The 25,820-nt window shown below is 36.7% G+C and overlaps 1 protein-coding gene across 4 annotated transcripts in view; it reads right to left on the bottom strand.

Moving 5' to 3' along the window:
* Window positions 1–25,820, bottom strand: part of GPATCH8 (G-patch domain containing 8) — a 109,226-nt gene that overhangs the window by 69,137 nt on the left and 14,269 nt on the right. For 2 of the 4 annotated variants that reach the window (XM_044247771.1, XM_044247770.1), the window contains exons 1-3: window positions 18,296–18,373; window positions 12,296–12,313; window positions 9,759–9,831 (exon numbers count right to left, since the gene is read on the bottom strand). Coding sequence is in view for 1 of the 4 variants with exons in the window: in XM_044247769.1 (XP_044103704.1) it covers window positions 9,759–9,831; window positions 18,296–18,370 (148 nt within the window). In the remaining 3 variants the exon portion in view is untranslated. Of the gene's footprint in view, window positions 1–9,758; window positions 9,832–12,295; window positions 12,314–17,254; window positions 17,290–18,295; window positions 18,374–25,820 lie in introns of those variants that run through there. The other 2 variants (XM_044247772.1, XM_044247769.1) reach the window with 2 other exon arrangements.

The following is a 25,820-nucleotide window of genomic DNA, read 5'->3' as shown; positions in this document are numbered from 1 at the left end:
GTTATTACTAATACAGACCCTACCCACCTATATTCACCATTTATTTGTTAACTGAAAATAGAACAAGGATGGGGGGGGGGACATATACATGAAAACAAAGAAACAACACACCCTACTTTACTACTCTGCTCTAATTTTGCCTACTCTTTTTCAAAACAATTTTCTCTATATACAGATTTTTAAAGTAAGCTCCATACCCAGAGTATAGCCCAACATGGAGCTTGAACTCACGACCCTGAGATCAAGACCTGAGCTGAGATCAAGGGTTAGATACTTATAACTGAGCTACCTAGGTGCCCCAATGTTTGTATTTCTAAATAGCAATGTAAGTAGGGGTGCCTGGGTGGCTTAGTCAGTTAAGCATCTGCCTTCAGCTTGGGTCATGATCCCAGGGTCCTGGGATGGAGTCCCACGTGGGGCTCTCTGCTTAGTGGGGAGTCTGCTTCTCCTCTCCCTCTGTCTGCTTCTCAGCCTGCTTGTGCTCTCTCATTCTCTGTCAAATAAATTTTTAAAAATCTTAAAATAAATGAACAGCAATGTAAGTGTATCAGTTTTAAAAGGATACAATAAAAAACAACTCAGTTTCCCTCAGAGTGTGCATTTACAAGGATTTTTCTCTGCACAGTCAAGAAAATACAAACATAAATATATAGGTATACCTCATAGGATGTACCTGTTGAAGGTTTCATACTGGAATGCTTCAGTTCATGGCTCTCAACACGATATATTCAGCCAAAGATTTTATATAGTAAAATATTTACATTTCATTCTCAAAAATCTAATTTGGCATTTTTAAGAAAAAGGTATGTGAGTAATCTAGAACTACATTCCACATACACCAGAATTTTGGAAAGCTTAAGTGTCAACAAAAGGGACAGACATGTTACTATACAACCATATTAATTACTTGGCAATAAAGAAGAAATGTTTAAGCCCTTTATATCCTAGCAATTAAAAATTTTTTATATTTATATATTTTTTGGTATTTATTTTTTAATAATATTTTTATATATTTATTTGTCAAAGAGAGCACAAGCAGGAGGAACAGCAGACAGAGGGAGAAGCAGGCAGGATTCAATCTCAGGACTCTGGGATCATGACCTGAGCCAAAGGCAGATGCTTAACCAACTGAGTTGCTTAACCGAATGAGCTACCCAGGTACCCCCCTGGCAACTTTTTCTTTAATTCACAAATAGCTATATTTTGAAAACTGCCTGGGGGGTTGGGAGTTAACAAATAACTCATTTTATTTATTTATTTATTTATTTATTTTTTTAAAAAGATTTTATTTATTTATTTGACAGACAGAGATCACAAGTAGGCAGAGAGGCAGGCGGGGGGGGGGGGGAAGCAGGCTCCTTGCCAGGCAGAGAGCCCGATATGGGGCTCGATCCCAGGACCCTGGGATCATGACCTGAGCCGAAGGCAGAGGCTTTAACCCACTAAGCCACCCAGGCGCCCCCAAATAACTCATTTTAAATAATGGTGAACAGGTACCTAAATAAGGTCTTCACACAGGTAGGTGGTCTGATTCTGGGGAACAAAATACTGATTTTAAGCTGGAGATATATATAAATGTGTGTGTGTGTATCTATGTATGTAATTACCACAAATGGTAGTTTAATATATACCACACATTGTTCTGTACATTGTTTTCTACTTAATGTACCTTGGAAATTGTTCTACATATACCAAATACACACTAAGCTACTTCCATCCCTTTAAAGCAGCATGTTTTCCCTTTATACAATTTTAGTATTCTATTTCTTCAAATCCAAAATGCCATTAACCACACACAATATTTTATATGCCTGAAAGAAATTTAACAGCTGCCAATTATAACTATAATGCCATTAATAAGATGCAATTAATTTTACCTTTATTAAAATATGAAAAAAAAGTCTTGGAATCAAGGATATGTGGTGGACTGTTTCCAATCTTTCATGGTCACAAAACAACATAACATAATAACCTTGATGAAACATTATTTTGTGCATTTCAAAGAGTAAGTGAAGAACAGAAAATCAGGATTGCTGACCTCAAGAATACATGCATTTTATTTTAAAAGATTTATATATTTGAGGGGGTGAGGAGTAGAGGGAGACAGAGAACCCCAAGCAGACTTCCCGCTGAGGGTGGAGCCCAACACAGGGGATCTCATGACCCAAGATCACAACCCGAGCTGAAATCAAGAGCCAGACATCCAACTGACTGAGCCACCCTGGTGCCTCAGGATACATGCGTTTTAATCTTTAAGTAATTCAGATTGTTCTCTGCAGTGGTTTACCAATTTATTCTTACTATGATGTAAATCCCTGTTTTCCCAAATTATGACCAGGGAAATTTTTTTTAACCTTTCCAATGCAAAAGTGAAAAATTGTATCTTGTGGTTATTAAAATGCGTATTTCTTTTATGAAAAGAACAGAGTATTTTCATACACTTAAAGATCATTTGCGAGGCACCTAGGTGGCTCAGTTGTTGAAGTGTGCCTTCGGCCTGGGTCATGATCCCAGGGTTCTAGGATCGAGCCCCACCTTGGGCTCACTGCTCTGTGGGGAGATTGCTTCTCCCTCTCCCACTCCCCCTGCTTGTGTTCCCTCTTTTGATGTGTCTCTCTTTGTCAAATGAATAAATAAAATCTTTTTTTTTTTTAAAAGATCATTTGCATTACTCTTCTACAAACAACATTCATATCAGCTCTTTAGGCTGTAAGTCTTTCATGCAAGGAAATTTCATGAAGGAAATGTGTCCTTTGTCTATAATGAGATATTGCAAATATTTTCCCCATTTGTTGTTTGTTTTCTCTTTTGTTTTATTTACAATAAAATATAGTAAAATGTATCCTTTTTTAATGGCTTCTGGGTTTGGGGTTAAACTTAGAAAAGAAGAGGTCTAGGGGTACCTGGGTGGCTCAGTGGGTTAGAGCCTCTGCCTTCGGCTCAGGTCATGATCCCAGGGTCCTGGGATCGAGCCCCACATCGGGCTCTCTGCTCAGCAGGGAGCCTGCTTCTTCCTCTCTCTCTGCTTGCCTCTCTGCCTACTTGTGATGTCTGTCTGTCAAATAAATAAACAAAATCTTAAAAAAAAAAAAAAGAAAGAAAGAAGGAAAGAAAAGAAGAGGTCTACATCCATACCACCTTGAACATGTCCAATCTCATCTAAACTTAAAAATGTTCTCATTCTAAGACAACTGTCATATGAGCTCTCTGACATGAGGAATTTGAGAGGTAGGGCAGAGGGTTATGGGGGTAGGGAGGGAAAAAATGAAACAAGATGGGATCAGGAGGGAGACAAACCATAAGAGACTCAATCTCAGAAAACAAACTGAAGGTTGTTGGAGGGTGGGGAGGGGAGGGATAGAGTGGTTGGGTTATGGGCAATGGGTAAGGTATGTGCTATGGTGAGTGCTGTGAATTGTTTAAGACTTATGATTCACAAACCAGTACCCCTGAGGCAAATAATACCTTATATGTTAATTTTTAAAAAGTCCTTATTCCAACATTATTAAGCAAGCTCTATGCCCAACGTGGGGCTTGAACTCATGACCTTAAGATCAAGAGTCGCATGTGCTACCAACTGAGCCAACCAGGTGCTCCTTCAACATCATTTTTATTTGTTTTTTCAAGATTTTATTTATTTTATTTGTCAGAGAGACAGACAGAGAGAGATAGAGAGACAGCACAAGCAGGGAGAGTGGCAGGCAGAGCGAGAAGCAGACTCCCCACTGAGCAAGGAGCCTGATGCAGGACTCGACACCAGGACCTTAGGATCATGACCCAAGCCAAAGGCAGCCACTAAACCAAATAAGCCACCCAGGCATGGCTCCAACATTATTTTTAAAATAATAATTACTGGGGTGCCTATGTGGCTCAGTCGGTTAAATGTCTGTCTTCTGCTTGCATCATGATCCCAGGGTCCTAGGATGGAGTCCCACATCGGGCTCCCAGCTCAGCGGGGAGTGTTTCTCCCTCTCCCTCTGCCCCTCCCTCTCTACTTGTGCTTTCTCTCAAATAAAATCTTTAAAAGTAAATAAAGTAAAATAAAATAATTATTCCAGTGCACACCCTAACAATCTTTTTTTTTTTTTAACATTTAAATATTTTATCCATCTTGAATATATGTCAGGGTAAGGCAGCACAGTGAAGATCCAACTTTTTTTTTCTGGGTGGCTCACCAGTTTTCCCAATGCCACTGTTAAGTGATTGGGGCTCTTCTTAGATTGTGCAAATCAGGCTCAGAAGTGGCAATAACTAATGATCTCAGAATTAGTGAAAGAGACACCAAAATAAGGGGTTCAGAGAGCCTAAAATGCACAGGGCACTAAAAATACAGATCCGGGAGTCAATTATCTAGCACATACTGAGGACATTATAGCTACTATACTGTAAATTCTGGGAAATACAGACTAGCAAGACAGTGCTTCTCTACTTTTTTTTTTTTTTAAAGATTTTATTTATTTATCTGATAAAGTGAGTATGGGCAGGGGGAGCAGCAGAGGGAGAGTGAGAAGCAGGCTCCCTGCTGAACAGGGGGCCCCATGTGGGGCTAAATTCCAGGACCCTGGGATCATGACCTGAGCCGAAGGCAGACACTTAACCAACTAAGCCTCCCAGGTGCCCCTCTATTTTTTTAAAAATTATATTTAGGTTTCTGATTAAGACCTAAAGATGGGGGGCACCTGGCTGGCTCAGTCAGTGAGTGTACGACTCTTGATCTCAGGTTGTGAGTTCAAGCCCCACAACAGGTGTACAGATTACTTCAAGTCGGTAAGAAAAAGGACCTACAGATGGATTATCTCCAATTCAATTCAAACATCTAAATCTATACAGCAAGGGTGTTAACAGCAATCAGCATCTACATAGCATTTTATAGTTTTTATAAAGTGAGTTCATAATTTATATTAATTTACTTCACCCCGTAACTGAATAAATGAGCGAAGATTTTATTGGATTGAAATTTACTGGACTTAAAAAATAGCTCCATGATGGTAATTTTCCCCTTTACTTAAAATAAAAGGCAGAGCCAAACTCAAACCTAGATCTTGTATTTCGAAATGCTGCTCACACTGCCTTCACATCCTACACCAAGTACTTTTACACAAAACTAGACAAGATTCCCTACACTCAATGAACTTGGAGTGATTTGTCAATTACATATTCAGACTGATCACATACTTAATTCTAAGCATGAAAAGAGTATATAAAAGTATAAAACTCAAGAAACCTTCAAAATCTACAATAGTTTAAAAGAGCAAGACTTGGGGAACAGGAACAATTTCTTACCTACTCTGTCCCTGGCTTATGCTATTTATAGCCAGTATAGCTAGAATGCATTATTATCTCAGTAATTATGTGTTGGTTGTCTATTACTGATTGAACCTTCTAGACAGGGTGAGCTATGAAACAGTATCAGACCGCATCCATTTTTCCCAGGGGCTGAACTTTTGCTTGTGATTTAAAAACAAAAAACAAAAAAACACCAAATCATCAAAAAGCACCTAGACAATGTAACAAAGGGAGTTTAGGTACCCCACGTCTGAGCTACACCTACTGATTACACATTTCACAGCAAAATAAAAGATTTGAGCTGCATTCCATTCCATTTTTTTAAAAAGACTTTTATTTATTTGACACACAGAGAGAGAGAGAGATCACAAGTAGGCAGAGATACCATTTATCTTGCATCATGCTAACTTTTTTTTTTAACGGCCTCAAGAAAATCTTTTTGTGATAGATTTTCTTTGAGAAAATTAATCTTGCTTCCTCCTGGCCTTAAGATTTTTTTTAAAGATTTTATTTATTTATTTGACAGAAATCTCAAGTAGGTAGAGAGGCAGGCAGAGAGAGAAGCAGGCTCCCCGCTGAGCAGAGAGCCTGATTCGGGGCTCGATCCCAGGACCCTGAGATCATGACCTGAGCTGAAGGCAGATGCTTAACCCACTGAGCCACCCAGGCACCCCTCCATTCCATTTTAAACCTTCCAGAAGGTTATAAAACAATTTCAAGAAACAAATCTAGTCCAACTGCCACAAAATACAACTATCATTCATTCATTGTTGCTTTATTCCAAATTAAATACATCCTCTGCCTCTACAATAAGCAATTGTCCATAAGAAATTTTTTCTCTGTGTTGTTCCCTTCAGACACCTTGTCAACGTATCTTTTCTGCAAGTCTTTTTTTTAAATACTAGCAATCACTTATCTGCCACACACAATAAAAGTTCTTTTTTTTAAACTTCTGAAATATCTTGGGGTGCCTGCGTGGCTCAGTGGGTTGAAGCCTCTGCCTTCGGCTCAGGTCATGATCCCAGAGTCCTGGGATTGAGCCCCGCAATGGGCTCTTCGCTCAGTGGGGAGCCTGCTTCCCTCCCCCTCTCTCTGCCTGCCTCTTTGCCTACTTGTGATCTCTCTGTCAAATAAATAAATAAAATCTTTAAAAAAAATAAACAAACTTCTGAAATAGCTTAATACTAAGAGAGAGAAAAAGTGGTAAGAATAAAGGAAATTTGAGTACAAAAATAAACCCAATTTATAAAGTACAAAGCTCTACCCTGCCACAGATAATCTCATTCCAGAGTCAGCATACCCTATTCCCCAATCTATCCAGTGACAAGATGTTTGCACCATAACCTCCAAGGATGACATTCTTTGTAAAAACCTTGGATGAATAATAATTTTTTTTGAAGATTTATTTATTTGAGAGAGAGAGAAAAGGAGAGGGGTGGAGGGGCAGGGGAAGAGGGAGAAGCAGACTCCCCGCTGAGCTGGGAACCAGACTAGGGTTCCATCCTAGGACCATGATATCATGACCCAAGCCAAGGGCAGACACTTAGCCAACTGAGTGAGCCACCCAGGCACCCCTGGTAGAAATAATTTTTAAATGTTAACAAAATATCCTGAAGAGATCAGGTTTAAATTTTAGTGGATGGCTATTTTTTAAAAAAATTTTATTTATCTGACAGAGAGAGAGATCAGAAGTAGAGAGGCAGGCAGAGAGAGAGGGAGAAACAGGCTCCCCGCTGAGCAGAGAGCCCAATGGGGGGCTTAATCCCAGGACCCTGAGATCATGACCTGAGCTGAAGGCAGAGGCTTAACCCACTGAGCCACCCAGGCGCCCTGTGGATGGCTATGTTAAAGATGTTAGAGCCCTAAAATCAAATAAAAAGGAGAACTGACAATTTACAAAGCGATGAGTCCAGAAATTACATGTTATAAAATACTAAAAAGGCATTATCATTTTCACTAGATCGACTAGTAACCATTTTCTTCAGTGGTTACCTGTAGTAAAGGTTTGGTACAATGAAAAAAAATCTGTCATGTTACATGCCATAAATGTGGCCACATTCTAGGTTAGATCATGTGGTTATTACAGAGAAAACTATGCAAGAGAAGTATGCACACTGCTGAATCTGACACTAAAAAAATAAAGATCCATTTACAAGATCATTAAACTCAGCCTTTAACACTGGTAATACAGTAAGATTCCATTCTTCTCCAGGGTAAAGATACAGTACCAGCCATTCAAAACAGATGGGCTTTGCACAGTAACTGTGAATTTAGTGAACATTACTGATGGTAGTGTTAAAATGTTTAAGTCACGTTTAGGATGAGGGGTGCCTGGGTGGCAAAGTCATGATCTCAGGAGCCTGGGATCCAGCCTGCATTGGGCTCCCTGCTAGGCAGGGAGTCTGCTTCTCCCTCTCCCTGCTCTTATGCTCTTGCTCACTCAAGTGCTCTCTCTCTCCCTCTCAAATAAATAAAATCTTTTAAAAACATAAAAATAATAAAATGGTTAAGATGGAAAAAGAAGGTTAAGATGGTAATTTTACCACAATTAAAAAGAAAAAAAGATACGGGCTTCAAATTCCCTTTTAATTTAGATGAATAAGGTACTTAAGATTCATTAAATGTTTACTGTATGCCTACAACGATGAAGATGGGACTCAAAATATAAATAAAAACTCTTTTCAAGGAGCTCAAAGCTCAAAACACAACCAAAATTCTACAGTTTGGGGGTTTTTTTGTTTTGTTTTTAGTACTCATTTACTTGATAGAGAGAGCCAGAGAGCACAAACACAGGAAATGGCAGAGGGAGAAGGAGAAGCAGGCTCTCCACTGAGCAGGGAGCCTCATGCAGGCTGATCTCAGGATCCTGGGACCATGACACAAGCGAAGGTAGACATTCAACCGACTAAACCACCCAGGCGCCCCTACAGTATCCTTAAGGTAAAAATTAAATTTTTCTATCACTGAAAAACAAGTGAGTATTCAATTACCTTCCTTTTCTTAAATTCACTTTCTCTTCCTCTTTCTTTTCCTCTGCTAGGTGTTAAGTCTCTAATGCTTACAAATGAAAAATTCTGGGATTCAAACAAATTTGCTCTTAACTGTATTTTTTGTACCAACTCATTATGAAGTCATTTTGTAATGAGTTCTTGTGCCACTGAGAAAACAAGTTTAATGGTAATCAAATCTTTCTATCTCCCCCCCAAAACAGATTACTGCTTAGTAATAAATACTAATTTTAAAAGAACTACTAGGATTATAATTTAAAAAGCAAAGGTTTTAGTGGGCACCTGGGTAGCTCAGTCAGCTGCCTGTCCAACTCTTGGTTTCAGCTCAGGTCATGATCTCAGGGTTGTGAAATCGAGCCCCTCATCAGGCTCCACACTCAGTACTGAGTCTGCTTGGCCCTCTCCCTCTGCTCCTCCCTCCCACCCCCAACTCTCCCTCAAAAAAATAAAATCTTAAAAAAAAAGCAAAGGTTTTAAAGACTAGAACATTCCACTTTATGCCCTATCCTGTGCCCTTAACACACACAACTGAGTTGATTAGACTTCCCAAAATGTAAAAATCTATTTCCAAAACTCAAAGAATTAGTCAATAAAAGTACACCTCTCCCCAAAGATCCCTTTATACAATGAGACCCTTCCCCATGACCAGAAGTAGTAGTGCAATGATTCCCATCATTTCTGAAGTAGTGTTCATATCCGTGAAGAATAAAGAGTAGCTCATGAACACGAAGGAGCTAAAAAGTGAACGGAGTTGGTTTCCAACTAACAAGTACTCAAAACCAGAATGTTAGTATTTTGTTTTTATCCAAATGATCACTACAGTTAAAAGAAAAACAAATGCAATGGAAATTTTAAGTCATATTTTTCAGAGCCTGATCTGAACCTGAGAAATTGACCTCTGCTCAGAGAGTCTTAAGAAACAAACTTCTGCTTCCATTTTTTGTTTCATGTGGGTTAATTCTTCTCTCTACTACTATGTGGCTTCTGACTGCAGAGAAAAAGAACCATGGGCAATCACCAGCTTCAGGGAGAATTTGGAAAGGCAAAAATTAAATTCTGCTGTTGAAGGGCTCCTTTTATAATACTGAGGCCACAATACAACATCGCTAAATGACACAAAGAAAGCACACTCTGAGATAGTGTGTTTCTTTTACTCCACCCACCCATCACCCATCGCCCCCACCAAAAAAATTTAAAACCAGTCCAGCCATACATACACAATGTTTGACCTGAAAGTATTCATGACACAGCAGTTTACTCTTGCAAACTACTAGCATAATAGTAACTTAAAATACAGTTATAGGAAACATATAGACTGTTCTAGGGGAGAAAAGGCAGGGGGGAAAAGCCCAAACACTTAAGGGAAAAAAAAAAAAAAAAAAGACAATCAATATATTCAAGCATAAGATCAAATCAAAAACATTTTTTTTTCTTTCTTTCTTTTTGTACATTTAAAAAACTTACCCTGAAGAGATTTTCCCAATCCCTGGCCCAGCTTCCACCCATGTTTCTGGAGTAAGCGATGTCCAATATTATCCTGACAGACAGAACAGAGAGACAAACCAAAAATATTCCAATAATATATTCTTCCCTTCCTAGTGACATTTAAACAGGTGATGAGCAAGAAATAATTCTACATATTGCATGCAAAAAGATGCTAATAATAGGGTAAATGTGCCCAATAAAAGGGGCATTAATGTAAAAAGAAATGCTGGCCAATATTTTATATGGGAAGAACATAGGGGTAAGGGTCCTTTCTGATGGTGTGCTGGGCAACTTTTGTACATAACATTTCAAAAAGGAGAAAAAAGGGAAGGGAAAGGGGGAAGAATACATTTATGAAGTTTAAAACTAACATTAAAAAGCATAAAATCAAGGTACTTATACAATCATATCCACCACCTAGACAGCACCACTTTAAGATTTTTTTTTTAAAGAAAATCTACACTGTGTTTAGTTATTTTGTTTATGTGTCAGGCTTTCATGATACAAAGTAAGTTGTAAGTGTAAGACTGCCCCACCACTAGAAATGAAAACACAATCAGAGCAAAATCCAGGCTAGACTTGATTGGTTTTTTTAATATATATATATATATATATAAAATATATAAATATTTAACTAGCATGCAGCCAATATTAAACTGAAAAAACAGTGAGGTTAGTAAAACAAGAAATTAAATTGATTAAACAGAAAAATAAAATGAGCTCAAGCACAGACTGAGTGATGCATTTCAACATGTAATCTAACAAAAATGCTAAAATGTTAGAATGAAACAGGCCTAGCAATAAGTTAACAGTAAAGAACCATTAGTGCATGTAGGGGGAAAAAAATCAATATACATAATGTCTCATCTTCCTAGGAGCACATCAGAAAAGGTATTTTAATGTAAATTGTATGAAAAGATACCAGAAACAACAATTAATGTCAGCTTCTGTGTAAGGGTTCAAGATCTTAGAAACCTCTGCATATCTTTGTCCCGTTTGCTTTTTACAAATATTATAAAGTATGGAGACGAAACTAATATAACCATTAACTATGTCAGCTAAAATGCTCCTAAACTCATGGGAACATTTTCAAATAACAAACACAAAGGGTTCTCTATGCATTAAAATGGAATTTATAGTACTAATCTGGTATCACCATTTAAAAATAATCTATTTCCTAAAAAAAAAAAAAAACAACCCAACAACAAAAAATATACACACACAAAAAGAAAATAATCTATTTCCTGAATCCATCTAAAAAGTTAAAGCTACAAATTACTGATTTAAAATCAAACATCTCGGGGCGCCTGGGTGGCTCAGTGGGTTAAGCCGCTGCCTTCGGCTCAGGTCATGATCTCAGGGTCCTGGGATCGAGTCCCGCATCGGGCTCTCTGCTCAGCAGGGAGCCTGCTTCCCTCCTCACTCTCTGCCTGCCTCTCTGCCTACTTGTGATTGCTCTCTGCCAAATAAATAAATAAAATATTAAAAAAAAAAGAGTTGTCCAAACAGCGCTAATCAAAGTGTGATCTGTGAATAGGTATTTGTCCTTAAATAAAGGACATAAACCTTGTAATGTGCAAAAGCCTTCACCTGTACAACCCTGGGGAACACTGCTTCTCTGAGGTAGGCTGGAATGACCTCTCATCTCTTCCTTGGGTTGGAATCATAAGGTCAAAGTCTCCCAGGAATAGATGGACCAGGTCAGCTTTAACACATTGCCTGGACATCTCAGAGAGGTATGGAATCAGAGACTAATCTGCTTTTCATAGTCCTTGGAATTTTTAAAAAAGATTTTATTTATTTGACAAAGAGCACACATAGGGGGAGTAACAGGCGGAGGGAGAAGGAGAAGCAGGTTCCCCTCTGAGCAGAGAGCCCGCCGTGGGGCTTGATCCCAGACACTCAAGTGACTGAGCCACCCACGTGCCCACATAGTCCTTGGAATTTAATCCTACTAACAAAACATAGCATGGTATCGATAAGGCAGGAGATGCTCAAATACATGTCCAAAACGTTCTCCTCTGCCTGCAGTCCAGGTATGCCCTTCACAAGCAAGAAGATTGAATGGGAAAAATAATTAAAGTCTTAATACAAGTAGTGTTAGCAGAAAATGAAGAGGTCTTTATTATCCTACCATAAATATAAACTTACCTGTACATAAAATCCTTACTTTATATCATAACTCCAACAAGTAAGTAACTATGGAAAGGACAAGGATAGCAGAATGACTCTAAGATTATGTAGTTGACTAAATTATTGTTTAATCTTTTAATCAGCTAATTTTATATATAAAATTTTACAACTATACTTGGCACAGAGATTTAGGATATTAAACCATGCTGACAAAAATTGCTGCCCCCTTTTTTTATTTAAGAAAACACAATCTTTGGCTAAGTGGAGATGAGACATTATGCTGACTGTGTTATATTATGAATGCACTAAAATAAACAGACAGATGAAGCAGTATGCTATTTCCAAAAGCAGTGCAAGTGGAGTGAAAGCATTTCCATACGAACCTGGCTTTAAAAACTGGGCTGTCAAAAGAACAGTTAAATGTAACACAAAGTAAGAAACTGTCCAATCACTAATGGTCGTTTTTTTTTTTTTTGTCTTGTTTTCAATTCACTGCTTGCAATTAATGTATTTATTAAAGAAGAGTGAAAGCATAAGTAAATTCACGAGTCAAGACCAGCTGAAAGATTCAAGAGCAGCGTGTTGTGACTGACAACAGTGAAAGGAAAAGCAAATGTTAAAGGGAGAGGAAGAAAAAAGAAAACTTTAGGGATTATACACATTAGCACCACTTTTACAAAACCACTCAAGATGGCTGTCACCTCAAAAAAAAAAAAAAGCTATTGATACAAATGATAGTGGCATTTCTCAAACTTTAGGTGAAAACTGTTCTTTAATTAAATTTATATTCCTAATTATTAACAAGGAACAGAATGTTAGGGTCTATATTAAAATTACCATGCCACTCTATGTCCTTATGGTTACAACAAAAGGCAACAGAAACAATGGACATACCTCTCCCAGAACCTCTTCCCCTTACCAACCTCCTAGATTAAGTGAATGACTAATACAGAAAATCTGGACCTTTCCTATCATTCCAGACTACCTGCTTTTGGAGGAAAAAAGGCAGCTCTGTATCTCTGCAGAAAGGGCTAGTATTCAGTATGGTCCCTTTTCCTACCAAAAAAAGAAAAGAAGTTTTATAAACACTTGTCAAAAATCCAATAGGCTTAGGGATAATGGATAACACAAAGAAGACACACCAAAATACCTCATAACAAAGTAGAACAAAGCAGACTTGCCTATCTCTGAAATGATCAAAATGTTCACTGAACATTCACAGTGAAAGAACAAGGAACTCACTCATAAGCCTGTGAAAATAGTAATTAATCTCCTATCTCTACCTGGAGTTGTGATTTTGCTAATTATTCCCATGGATGTTATTTATGACAATAAATTGGAGTAAGTGATTTAAAGCTCAAACCGGTAACCTAGACATAACAAGGGCAATGAGCACTAAATTTACCTCTAAGTAGCAGCATTTTACTATTTCAGTCACTTCAGTAGTGACTAAAAAATCTTTCAAAAATAAAAAAAACTTTAAAAAAACCACTGTGTTTGATTTTAAAATAAAATACATAATTTGAGGTTTAACTGTAATGTCATAGAACCAAAAATAAGTAACAGAATTCTTTTTCTTTTGTAACACTGTCTGGTTTGTAACTGACAAATGGGCATGACAATAACAGGCTGTTTTAAATTAGATGCACATGGAAGAACTGCAGGACAATTCCACCTACCTACCCACCTACCTACCTATTTAAGTAAACTCTGCCCCCAACATGGGGCTCAAGCTTATGACCCCAAGATCAAGAGTTGCATGTTCTATGAACTGAGCCAGCCAGGCACATAAAGGCAAATACTCATCCTAAATTAACTGATAAAGCAACTGACCTTTGCCCAAGGGAGGCAAGCAAAAAACTGGGTTCCACTTAATTCACAGAGTTACCACAAGCTATCTGTTCCTCTCTGTGCTCAAGACCAAAATGGTGGCAGTGTGGCATTTTCTTTGGTTAGGCATGAATTTCTTAATTCTGGTCAAACCATGAAACTGAACTGAAAACCCAAACTTTTTATACCTTCTATCTCAGTTGGCCTTTTTTCTTTTCTATTTCTAAAGTTAAATCTGTAACTAAAATGCTATGTTATTACTCTTTGTTCCCTTCTATGATATGTGTAAGAAAGGAGAATATAATTCTTAAATGGGAACATCTCTGAAAGCAAGAAATGTCAGTTATTATAAACTATCAACATGCTGAAACACAATACCAGAAAAAACAAAAACAAACAAAAAAACCTCATTATTGTTTCAGCCATTCCTCAACACTTGTATTTATTATCAAGCAGAAAATTTTCCCAAGAAATTTTTTCTGCTCCATAAACTATATTCCATCATAATAACAATGACCATTTTGGCAACAGCACCATCAATCTGTAAAATGGGACCCTGCCAAAACACAGATAAAAATTTATTTTATTTCAAGAGTCTGATTCCAGTTTTTATAGCAGGAAACAGAATATCATGTCTCAAGAGAAAACTATACTACAATTATGTCAGTAACTGGATGAGTTTATTAACTCCACACTCAATTTTCTTTTAGTTGACAGCCACATTCAATTTACACCATTTAGACCATTTTCAAGTGACAAAAATGGGAAGTCTCTTGAGTGGATTGTAAGCTTTGCTGATTGTGTATTAAAAGACTCTATAAGCAAAAACCAAATGCTACTAGGTGAACCCATGCAAACAACAAGTTGTAAAAATTCCCGAAACAAAAAAATCTATAGCTCACTACAGATGACACAATGAAGACTAGAGAGAAAAGCCATATAGTAATGCTACACCATTCAGCTCCAAGAAGCACATTATTTATAGTGCAGTCCACATATGGTCACTGCTAAATGTCAAATCAGCAGTCTTATAGTTACAGTTTGGAACTAGTGGAGTCCACAGATCTAAACAGATATGCAACATAACAAAACTCAATTATACATGTACTTCTAAATCCCTATATGAGCAAAGTAAACATCAGCAACTGGAGTTTGAAAACTTACATTAATTTTTTTAAACGGCTCAGTCAACCTAAGAACTATAAAGACAGGATTTTTATCAGGTAAAACAAAGACCAACTAATGGCTGATGATAGTTTTACTTCCAACAGCAACTGTGACAATTTTACTATGATGCAGGTATTTTGCCTTCGGTATAGCTTATAATCATGCCCCCATCTCATTTCTCATTGTCGATGACAAAGGTAATAAAAACCATTTTATCCTAAATCACACCAACCAGTTCTTGGAACTATGTGGAATTCTAGACTGAGCTATGGCTTTAGATAAGTTTTGTTTTCTAAGTAGTTTATCTTTCTTAAGAATGTAGAGCATATAATTATAATGGGTGGGACTTAAAAAAAATCATTAAGCAATAACTTAAAATTCAAATCCTAAGAAGTTTTTTGTAATAAAGGTAAAACATTAATACTTTCCATTTTCTCTAATCAAGTTGTCTGGAAATTCTTTCATAATTTTCTTAGAACAAAGTTTTATTCCTGACCAAAAATTTCACTGAAAGATATCTGGTTGGTTGAAATAAAGTAGGGGAAATAAAACTTTTTAACAAAAATTATGAAATACTTTATAAATGCTGGATTTTGAGGTGTTTCCCACACTTCCTGATTGAAAGGAAATACCTGTATCATCTAACAAATCTGGACTTCAGAAGTTTACTAAAAAGCATAATGCATTATTGAGTCTTGGTATTGCATTCCCCATCTTGCCAGTTTGCAACAAATTTACCCTATTACCAATGGAAAAGACCTTAATCCTATACTCACAATAACCCTTCACACAGGCATATTTCTTGGCACAAACCTGTGCAGAGACTTCCACGGTTACCAGCTGCTGCAGATTACCTTTGTTTTAAAAAAAAAAAAATGACTAGACCTTTAGCTCCTGCAATGATCTGTAGACTCCCAAAGCTGCATATTTCCAGCCACTTTTGAGTTGCATGCTGTAGCAAAACAGTCAGCACCTCTCAACAGATATTGCTGCAGAGAAAGATTTTAATTCAGCAGAGACTCTATATGTGAGAAGCAATGCCATTTCCCCCTAAGAACAAGAGAGTTCAATATAGCCAACCAGCCATATAACTAAAACATACTTATTTAGTGGGTATACCTTACGTGATAGGGCACTTTCTTTTGGGTGGGGGGTGGGAGGAGAAGAGAGGAATTGATACCACACTACCAACTTTCATGCCAATTGTTTTAGCAAAAGTTTCTTTAAAACCTTTCATTAATCAATTTGTTCCCCAGTGATTTGGTAAAAGAAGTAAAATCCCTCCTGTTGTGTGTCCCCACTTCTATCTAACACAATGTAGACTAGGAAGCACCTCCTCCCACTACCTAAACTACCACATCAATAATATTTATTTATTTGTTTCAGGAGTAAATTTTCATTAGAAATATAATTTATTAATATACAGCTCTGAACATACACTTATTCATTTTTAAAAAATTAAATATCCAGTTGAGTACTATACCATTCATTATTTTAAGTGAAGATAATACTGCTCAATAAATAGAGCACATATCAATTCCACTCCTACTCTTTGAGATTACTCAACAATGATTACTCAGTCAGACTGTCTTCTGATAGCATTCTTCCTATGACATGTGCTGGAAAAAATCCTGGACAGTGTGAGAGGAAAAATAGCATTAGGCTCACACACCAAAGGAAGGAATTTTCCAAAACTTTAAAATGCAGCCCTAAATTGCTTTAGAAATGTTTATTAAAGTTTTTAAAAAATCTTTATTGAGTATAGTAATAATGAATACTAAGGTGCAAATTTAGTCTAATTAAATTTCCTACTACTTAGACTACCCACAGAATGCAGCTTATTTAAGAATATTAACCATGTACCTTGTAGATATGGTACTTGGGTCTTGCTTCTGATAGCTATCTGTTCTTAAACTATGACCCAAAGAAACATTTAAATAAAATGGAAAAATTAAATTATTTTTCAAGTACAAAATACTAATCTAGCTAGCTTACAGACTTCATTGTAAAATTCTACCTTGTGATAATTCCCTAGGTGATACAGAACAAGGCACACACTTCAGTGATTTTTAACTAAGCAATGTGGACTTGGCATTATATCCTCAAATCAAAACACAAGACTGGGCTTTCAGCACACTATCAGATATGAATTCTCCCTCTGCAGCATTATCACATGCGTCATCAATTACTGCCATGCCTAAGTCTAGCATCATGCCAGCACATTAAGACAGAAGGTACTATATGCAGTGTTCACTGGACCAGAAGAACAGAAATAAGAAGGGGAGGTGGGGGAGAAAGAAACCCTAGAGAAGAAATTAAAAAAAGGCAGACCGTGCAATACAAACCAGATCATGGCTGCTTAGCTAATATGGGCCAACTGCTGTGGAAGAAAAATGTCGAACACCCCAAGTTGTGTAAATTTCTGTAAACATCTAAACACACACACAAACACACACACAACACCAACCTAATCAGGAACATAAATATATGTTGATCCTTTACTATGTTACAGATTGAAAATAAAAGCTAAAGTTAAAATATCTGTGCTCTCTAAACTGCCTTATCTTCCTGAGGAAGGAGGAGAAGCTAATGTTTCTTAAAAGGGGAGGGGATATGTCTTGACTGCTATAAAGATTAAGATTTCCTCTTTGGTCATTTTTGCTCAATAACTCACTGAAACCCTTATTAAAATATGTACACTAACCACAAATATTAAATACTGACAATACTGACAAGTTTAGACTTTTTTAACAATGAACTGTGTAATTTAAAAATAAGTCTTTTCAAAATGAAAATGATGTTTCAAAATTGGGATTTTTAAAAAAAATTAAGTCAGGAAAATAAATCCCTTGTTCTATTACTTTATATCAGTATCTAAAACTAAGCCATGTAAAGAGATAGAATCAGCTTTCCACAAAAACCAGACATCTACATAAGCTACCAAATTTGTCATTTTTCACAAGTGTCTGGTTAACTGTATTAGTCAACTATTCCTAATGGAACATTTCACACGTGATTGTGTTGCCCAAGAAATGTGAAGCTTTTCAAGGATCAAAATACATTTTACTCCTTTATTCAATTTACAAAAATACTAAACTTTAACTTGCTATCTTTAACAGAGTATCACTATGGGCCAAAATGATATTTTTTCATCAAATGCTAAGTTGTTTCTAGATTTTTCAGACCAATTTCCCAAAACATTAAATATTAGATTATACCCCAAACTCTATTTGATTATTGTAGGGCATGCAAAAAAACAAAAACAACAACAAAAAAAACACTCTAAACTGTACTGTAAATTAATAAATTTAAATTCATTCACATCAAGTGTCACACGAACACTACCTAACTAACTATGACCCAAAATTAAGCACTGATCATCTTACCGATTCTATAGGCTTGTCAAGTGATGCCTGTTCAATTTCCAAATGTCCTTCTTCATATTGATCAAAGTGATTACCCTGAAAGAACAAGACTACAGTTATTTTTCAAAAGTAATAAATGCTGAAATTATTAATAATCTAATCAAACTAGCTGTTATTTTAAATTTTCATTCTTTTTCCGCAAGCAAAACTGTGTCGAAAATTCAGACTTTTCTAAATCTACAAAAATAATTTATTAGAGGAGTCTAGGCCTAGTAATATGAATTCTTCCTATACAGCAAACACTGAAATTGCTAATTAAAATACTATTAAAAAGCATCTGGATTATTAACTTCTTCTCAGACTGACTATATTACGAAGACTGTAGGATCTTAGAAACAAAGATCCATGTTTAACTTTTCATAAACAATCCTGTACTAAAGAAAATAAGTAACAGAAGAATAAAAACAAAACTTATAATACTGTCTAACCTTGGTAACATTGCTTTTAACTAAAACTGCTAAAAAATTCAACTTTAAGTGCTAACTCCCAAATTTCAAGGAATTTGAACACACAATCTCTTGACACGTTATTCTAAACACAGCTATTCCTCAAATGATCTGCCGAGAGAGATAAACATGTCTGTGTAATGCCATATTTGACCATAATCAAGCAAGGAGTCACTGCAATTAGAATAAGTCAAAACAGTTCAGCTGCGGATAGGTGCAGACAACTAGGAAGTTCTCGCTAATTATGGTTTTCTCTCATCTCCCTGCTTCATTAGAAAAGAAGAGCTCATAATTTGGCATTAAATCAGAATACCAATTTTCTGATTCCCTTTTTGTTACAGAAGCAGGCATGATGGTTTGTTGAGTCCTGAATTGACCTAAATGAAAAGACTAAAGAGCCTACATTAATTGAGTGTGTGGAGTGGTAGGGCACAATTTTTCAAGGTAAAATTTTGGTTGAATAAAACTTAATGATAGAGATATAAAACATATAATCTGCCACACTGTATCATAAACACTAGGTTACTTGTTTCTCTCATCAGACTGTAAAGTCCTTAAGAACAAAACTAAATCTTATTTATCTCTTATAACCCTAAAAATGTGGTGGCTAAACAGCACAGAACAATTAGGTGCTAAAATTGTGTGGTACTGATAAAAAAAAATCCTGGAATTAGACAGTGGTGGTGATAATGGTCATACAACAGCTAATGTACTTAATGCCACTGAACTGTACACTTTAAAGTACTTAAAATGGTACTTTTATATTGTATTTTACTACAATAAAAATGATAAAAATAAAATTTTGCAGAAGAGTCTATCCAAAAGAAAAGAGTAACAGGAACGGGTTTTCCAAAGAAAAAAAGCAAATCCTAAAAACTGAAGAACTGACATTCCAAGAAGGAGGAAAAGCAATCATCAACAAATACTAAAAATGAAAAAAATAGCTATAAATCCTAAAAGGATTTATCTCCAGTGTTTTGTCTGACAATCTCTTTAAAATTAACACTTGCCTCTTCTTTTAACTTCTAAAACAACATTTAAAAGATTAAAAACAGTTACTACAAGGCATTAATTGCAAGGTGCTTCAAAATTCCCAAATAGTAAATATCCAAATACTCAGATTAACTCAAAAACCTCACATTGCATAACAATGTCCCAGTAAATCTAGTAACTCTTTCACTCCACAGCTCTATAGGATTTAAAGATAAAATCTCATCCGACCAACAATAACTGGATACTATTTTCCAAGTTACTTTAGAGTAACTTAGGACAACCATGCTTTAAATCAAAAGAGAACTGCCCCCAAATTTATCACTATCCAAGATGATATAATAAAAGCACAAACATCTGCAGATATTATGAGAGAACTACCAAGCAACTCCATAAAAAAGAATATGGACATCTAAAGCCATTCTAGTTCATCCTTACTGCACAAGAGATCACTCAAATTTTTCCAAACAGATAATGAATCATTAGCAAAATCCTTTCATCTGTAGACTTAAAATCATTTTTTTTTAATATTTTATTTATTTATTTGATAGAGAGAGATCACAAGTAGGCAGAGAGGCAGGCAGAGAGAGAGGGAAGAAGCAGGCTCCCTGCTGAGCAGAGAGCCTGATGTGGGGCTCGATCGAAGGACCCTGAGATCACGACCGGAGCTGAAGGCAGAGGCTTTAACCCACTGAGCCACCCAGGTGCCCCGACTTAAAATCATTTTAAAGATTTTATTTATTTTTTAATTAATCTCTATACCCAATGTGGGGCTCAAATTTACAACCCTGAGATCAGGAGTTGTGTGCTGTACTAAATGAACCAGCCAGGTGCCCCAGATTTAGTCATTTAGAAAATCCTTCTGTAGATTACGAACATGTTTCAAGTAAGATACTTAAATTTCTAAACACAGCCAGCTAAGTTTTTTTTTTTTTTAGATTTTTTTTTATTTATTTGACAGAGAGAAATCACAAGTAGGCAGAGAGGCAGGCAGAGAGAGAGAGGGGAGGAAGCAGGCTCCCCGCGGAGCAGAGAGCCCAATGCGGGCCTCGATCCCAGGACCCTGGGATCATGACCCGAGCCGAAGGCAGAGGCTTTAACCCACTGAGCCACCCAGGCGCCCCCCAGCTAAACATATGCCATAGGCACCTTTGGAACTCTTGGGTGCCTGGGTGGCTCACGTCATGATGTGGTGGGTCCAGGGATGGAGCCCCACGTCTGGCTCCCTGCTCAGCATGGAGTCTGCTTCTCCCTCTGCTCCTCCCCCCACTTCTACTCTCTCTCTCAAATAAAAAAAATCATTATAAATAAATAAATAAATAAAACTAAAAAACCTGCACAGGCAACTCTAGAATACTGATACTAAAGATTAACTCTGAGAACTGAGTGCCTAAGAGACAAGAGATGCGAGGGAGGCCTTGTTTTTAAATCCATGTTTTTTCCTTCTGAATTTTATACTTAATACCCGAAGACTCAAATACTCTAATGGAAATCACAACCATTCTGTGTTTATCTTTGAATGCTTAGTCAGCACCATTTGAAATAAATTTCTAATGACATTATTTTAAAATTTTAAAGTCATGTTGATTCAAAAATATATAATTTCCACTTTTTGAAATATAAAAAGAAAATAAAATCATGATTTCTTTGGACATTCGAAACTTTTCCTAAAAAGCAAATACATCAGACATAAAGGCCACAAGCTCAGTTAATTTTTGTTGCCAGTATTCTCAATAACTGACACCAGAGTTGTTGCTCTTTTGCTGCTGAGAGGCTGACTATTCAAAAACAAACCAAAAAAAAGGCATCTAGGAATCATCCATAATATAATCCCAACTTTAATAAATTTCAATTATGGCATGGTACAGTAGGTTAATCATCCAACTCTTGGTTTCAGCTCAGGTGGTGATCTCCAGTAGTGAGACAGAGCCACGTGTAGTCTGCTTAAGACTCTTCCTCTCCCTCTATCCCTCCTCCCGGGCAATGGGGGACTGAGGTGGGGGGCCTCTCACATTCTCTCTCAAATAAATCTTATTAAAAAAAAAAAAAAAGCAACAGCAGGAGATGTCCAATAGGGGAAGAGTTTAATAATATTTTATTAACACAACAATAAGGGAGTTACAATAAAAACTTTAAAACTATATAGAAACAGGTTAAGTTACACAGAAGGGGAAAAAACAAAAAAGGCAGTTAACTAATTACAACTGTGTAAGATTCTTTATATGGACAAAAACTGAGTGGCATACTGAAAATGTGACAGGAGCTGATTTGAAGAAATACATCTAACGAACACCTGAAGTTTAATTTTTTTAAAATTTAAATACGATTTTAGGGGCACCTAGGGCTCAGTCAGTTAAGCATCTGCCTCCGGCTCTGGTCATGATCAGGATCCTGGGATTGAGCCCTACACTGGGTTCCCTGCTCAGCAGGGTGTCTGCTTCTCCTTCTCTCTCCCTCTGTCCCTCCCGCACCACCTCCTCAATCTCTCTTTCAAGTAATTATTTTAAAAATATGATTTTAGTGGGCGCCTGGGTGGCTCAGCGGGTTAAGCCACTGCCTTTGGCTCAGGTCATGATCTCAGGGTCCTGGGATCGAGTCCCGCATCAGGCTCTCTGCGCAGCAGGGAGCCTGCTTCCCTCTCTCTTTCTCTCTGCCTGCCTCTCTGTCTACTTGTGATCTCTGTCAAATAAACAAATAAAATCTTTTTAAAAAAAAGATTAAAAAAAATGATTTTAGTGATAGAAGATAACTTTAAACAGCCTGAAAAGCAATATTCCACAACTCACCATAAATGAATTAGTGAATTGAGATTACTTCTTAACGTAAGTATCTGCTTCATTTGCCATAATAAACCAGCCAATTAGTTGCAACATTTGAGAAGTATAAAAACTGCTTGTATTTTTTACTGTCTTAGAACTTACCCTTTTAAATATTAGGACTACAATACCAAGTCACAAACAATAAAAAGCACCTACCAACCAAAAAATTCTTTCCACACAAGAGAAATTATCATTACAAGCTTCATCTTCGTAATTTAAACTGTTTATCACCAATTCTAAGTCCTATAGATATTGCTAATTTGCTGTATGACTTCAAACAATGTTACGTTTCGCATCCACTGTGTACTCATTTACAAAATGAAGAACTTTAACTGGACACTCTTTTATGTCATTTCTTGGTCTAAAATTTCACAATTGCAAATTTAAGCTGAATTAAATTTAGCCTCTAGAAAATGGTTAATTAAGTCATTTAAAATTTGTTAATACAAAAACATATGCCATTAATTCCTACAAAAGAAAAATATTAACAACAATGGCAATAATCCTTGGTGGAAAAGCATAAAACATTTTTCACCTACCACCAAAATAATGTAGTCTTATTCTATGACATGTAAACCAAGTAAAAGCAAACAAAGGACCTTGGTTTGGTGATGACTTTTTAGATTCAACACCAAAGGCATGAGTTATAAACAAAATAATAAACTGAACTTTATTGGGCGCCTGGGTGGCTCAGTGGGTTAAAGCCTCTGCCTTCAGCTCAGGTCATGATCCCAGGGTCCTGGGCTCTCTGCTTGGTGGAGAGCCTGCTTTCCACCCCCACCCCCGGCCCCGCCTGCCTCTCTGCCTACTTGTGATCTGTCAAATAAATAAATAAAATCTTTTTATAAATAAATAAATAAATAAAATAATTGAACTTTTGTTAAGATTTTAACCTTCTACTCTGGAAAAGACACTGTGAAGAAAATGAGAACACAAATCACCAACTGGGAAAAAACAGTTCCAAAAGTTACATCTGATAAAAAACTTATCCAAAATATACAAAGAAATTAATAAAATTAAATAAGAAACAAAGAACCCAATTTAAAACTGGGCAAAGGATCTGAAATGATACCTCACCAAAGAAAAAATACAGATGGCAAATCAGCATAAGAAAAGATGATCAACATCATAATCATTAAGAAATTGCAAATTAAAATGAAATACCACTACATATAAAACAGAATGGCTAAAATCCCAGACACCGGGGTGCCTCGGTGGCTCAAGTCAGCTAAGCGTCTGCGTTTGGCTTAGGTCATGACCCCAGGATCCTGGGATCAAGCCCCACACTGGGATCCCGGCTCAGATGGGAGTCTGCTTCTCCCTCTCCCTCTGCTCCTGCTCTCCTCTCTCAAATAAATAAATAAAATCTTAAAAAAAAAAATCAGTGGTTGCCTGGAACTTCAGGGAATAAGAATGGATGAATAGGCTTAGTGCAGGACATTTTTAGGGTGGTAAAACTGTTCTGTATAATACTCTAATGGTGGATACATGTCATACATCTGTCAAAACCAACAGAACTACACCAACAGTATCAAACATACCACTCTGGTATGAGATACTGATGGTGGGGACACTGTATGAAGGGAGAACAGATATATGGGAACTCTACTTTCAGCTCCATTTTGCTGAGAATCTAACAGTGCTCTAAAAAATAAATTCTATATGTTAAAAAAAAAAAGTAATTGGGAAAAAAAAAAAGTAAACAACAAAAGAGAGGCTCAGGTCATGATCTCAGGGTCCTGGGATCGAGTCCCGCATCAGGCTCTCTGCTCAGCGGGGAGCCTGCCTCCCTCTCTCTCTCTCTCTGCCTGCCTCTCCGTCTACTTGTGATTTCTCTCTGTCAAATAAATAAATAAAATCTTTAAAAAAATAAAAAGAAAAATAAAACACACACACATATACATAACACCCTACGGACTTTCTTTCAACTGCCTCTCTCAACAAAAGCTTCCACTTGTGGCAGGTCTAATTATAAATGAACAGAACCTGGCTGACCTGTATGTCATTAAAATACACAGTAGCCCTAATTCCTTATAGGTCAAGGATTCTGCTTCCAAGCACAGGACAAATGTAGAAACCTCTCTTACAAATTTAGCTGTGAAGATCATTTAAATATAAATAGAGACATGGACTGTCCTAAATTTATTCATATAAGTGGAATCTTTTATTTGCTAACCAGTGCTGATTTTGGACTTTACACAATCCTGCACCTGTACCCTTTCCAGTAGTTAAATATGGTAATTAATAGGGAAAATTAAAACTAGAGAAGAGGATAAATTATTGGGACAATTCTTTAAAGATCACAACCAAAAGACCATAATCTCAAATAGTCAAACACCATATTCAAGACCCTGAAGAGGTGATATTCTCCTCTATCTTCCTACGACTATTAAAGTTTAACAAGATTTCCCCCCAAAATTAATGAAAAAAAGTTACTCATAGTCAAAGTCATTGGATTCAAGCTCTATGATGAACTGTCAAATCAATTATTTAATACAAGGATTATAGAGACTCAACTTTTAAATCCTTTCTGATTTTTCCCATTTAAACTATGTATGAGCCAAATTTAAAATAATTTTATCATTGGTAGTATATTGTACCACTCATGCTAGCCCCATCTTTTAGCACCTGGCTCTGGCTATTAAGTTGCATATTACGGACATTCCCCTCTCTCTTCTTCAAATCTCCCCAACCAAAATTTATCTTTTGTACTATATTTACCATTATTCCCTTAGAGATTGTCTAATGTCACTAAGGGGATATATTAATCACTGCCCTACCTTACAACTCAAGTAACAGACTTGTTTATAATTTGGACTTTCTAAATTCAAAACATGTAATGATGCTGATTTTACCTGCCATAGACAAAATATGATATGTTTAGGGGCACCTGGGTGGCTCAGTGGGTTAAAGCCTCTGCCTTCGGCTCAGGTCATGATCCCAGAGTCCTGGGATGGAGCCCCACATCGGGCTCTCTGCTCAGCGGGGAGCCTGCTTCCCTTCCTCTCTCTCTCTGCCTCTCTCTCTGCCTACTTGTGATCTCTGTCTGTCAAATAAATAAATACAAATCTTCAAAAAAAAATGATATGTTTAGCAGCTAGAGCTATATAGGATAGCATCATATTCCATCTGTGAACAAAACCAGTTCTCCTGTCACCAAATAAATGACTTTATCTCTGTTCCCCTCTCCCTTACTCATCTCAAATAAACTAATTTTAGTATAATCCTAAA

Source organism: Neovison vison, chromosome 5 (genome assembly GCF_020171115.1).
Source record: "Neovison vison isolate M4711 chromosome 5, ASM_NN_V1, whole genome shotgun sequence".
Classification (NCBI taxonomy): domain Eukaryota; kingdom Metazoa; phylum Chordata; class Mammalia; order Carnivora; family Mustelidae; genus Neogale; species Neogale vison.
The sequence above is the reverse complement of the archived record's forward strand: the minus strand, read 5'-3'. Positions and strand labels throughout refer to the sequence as shown.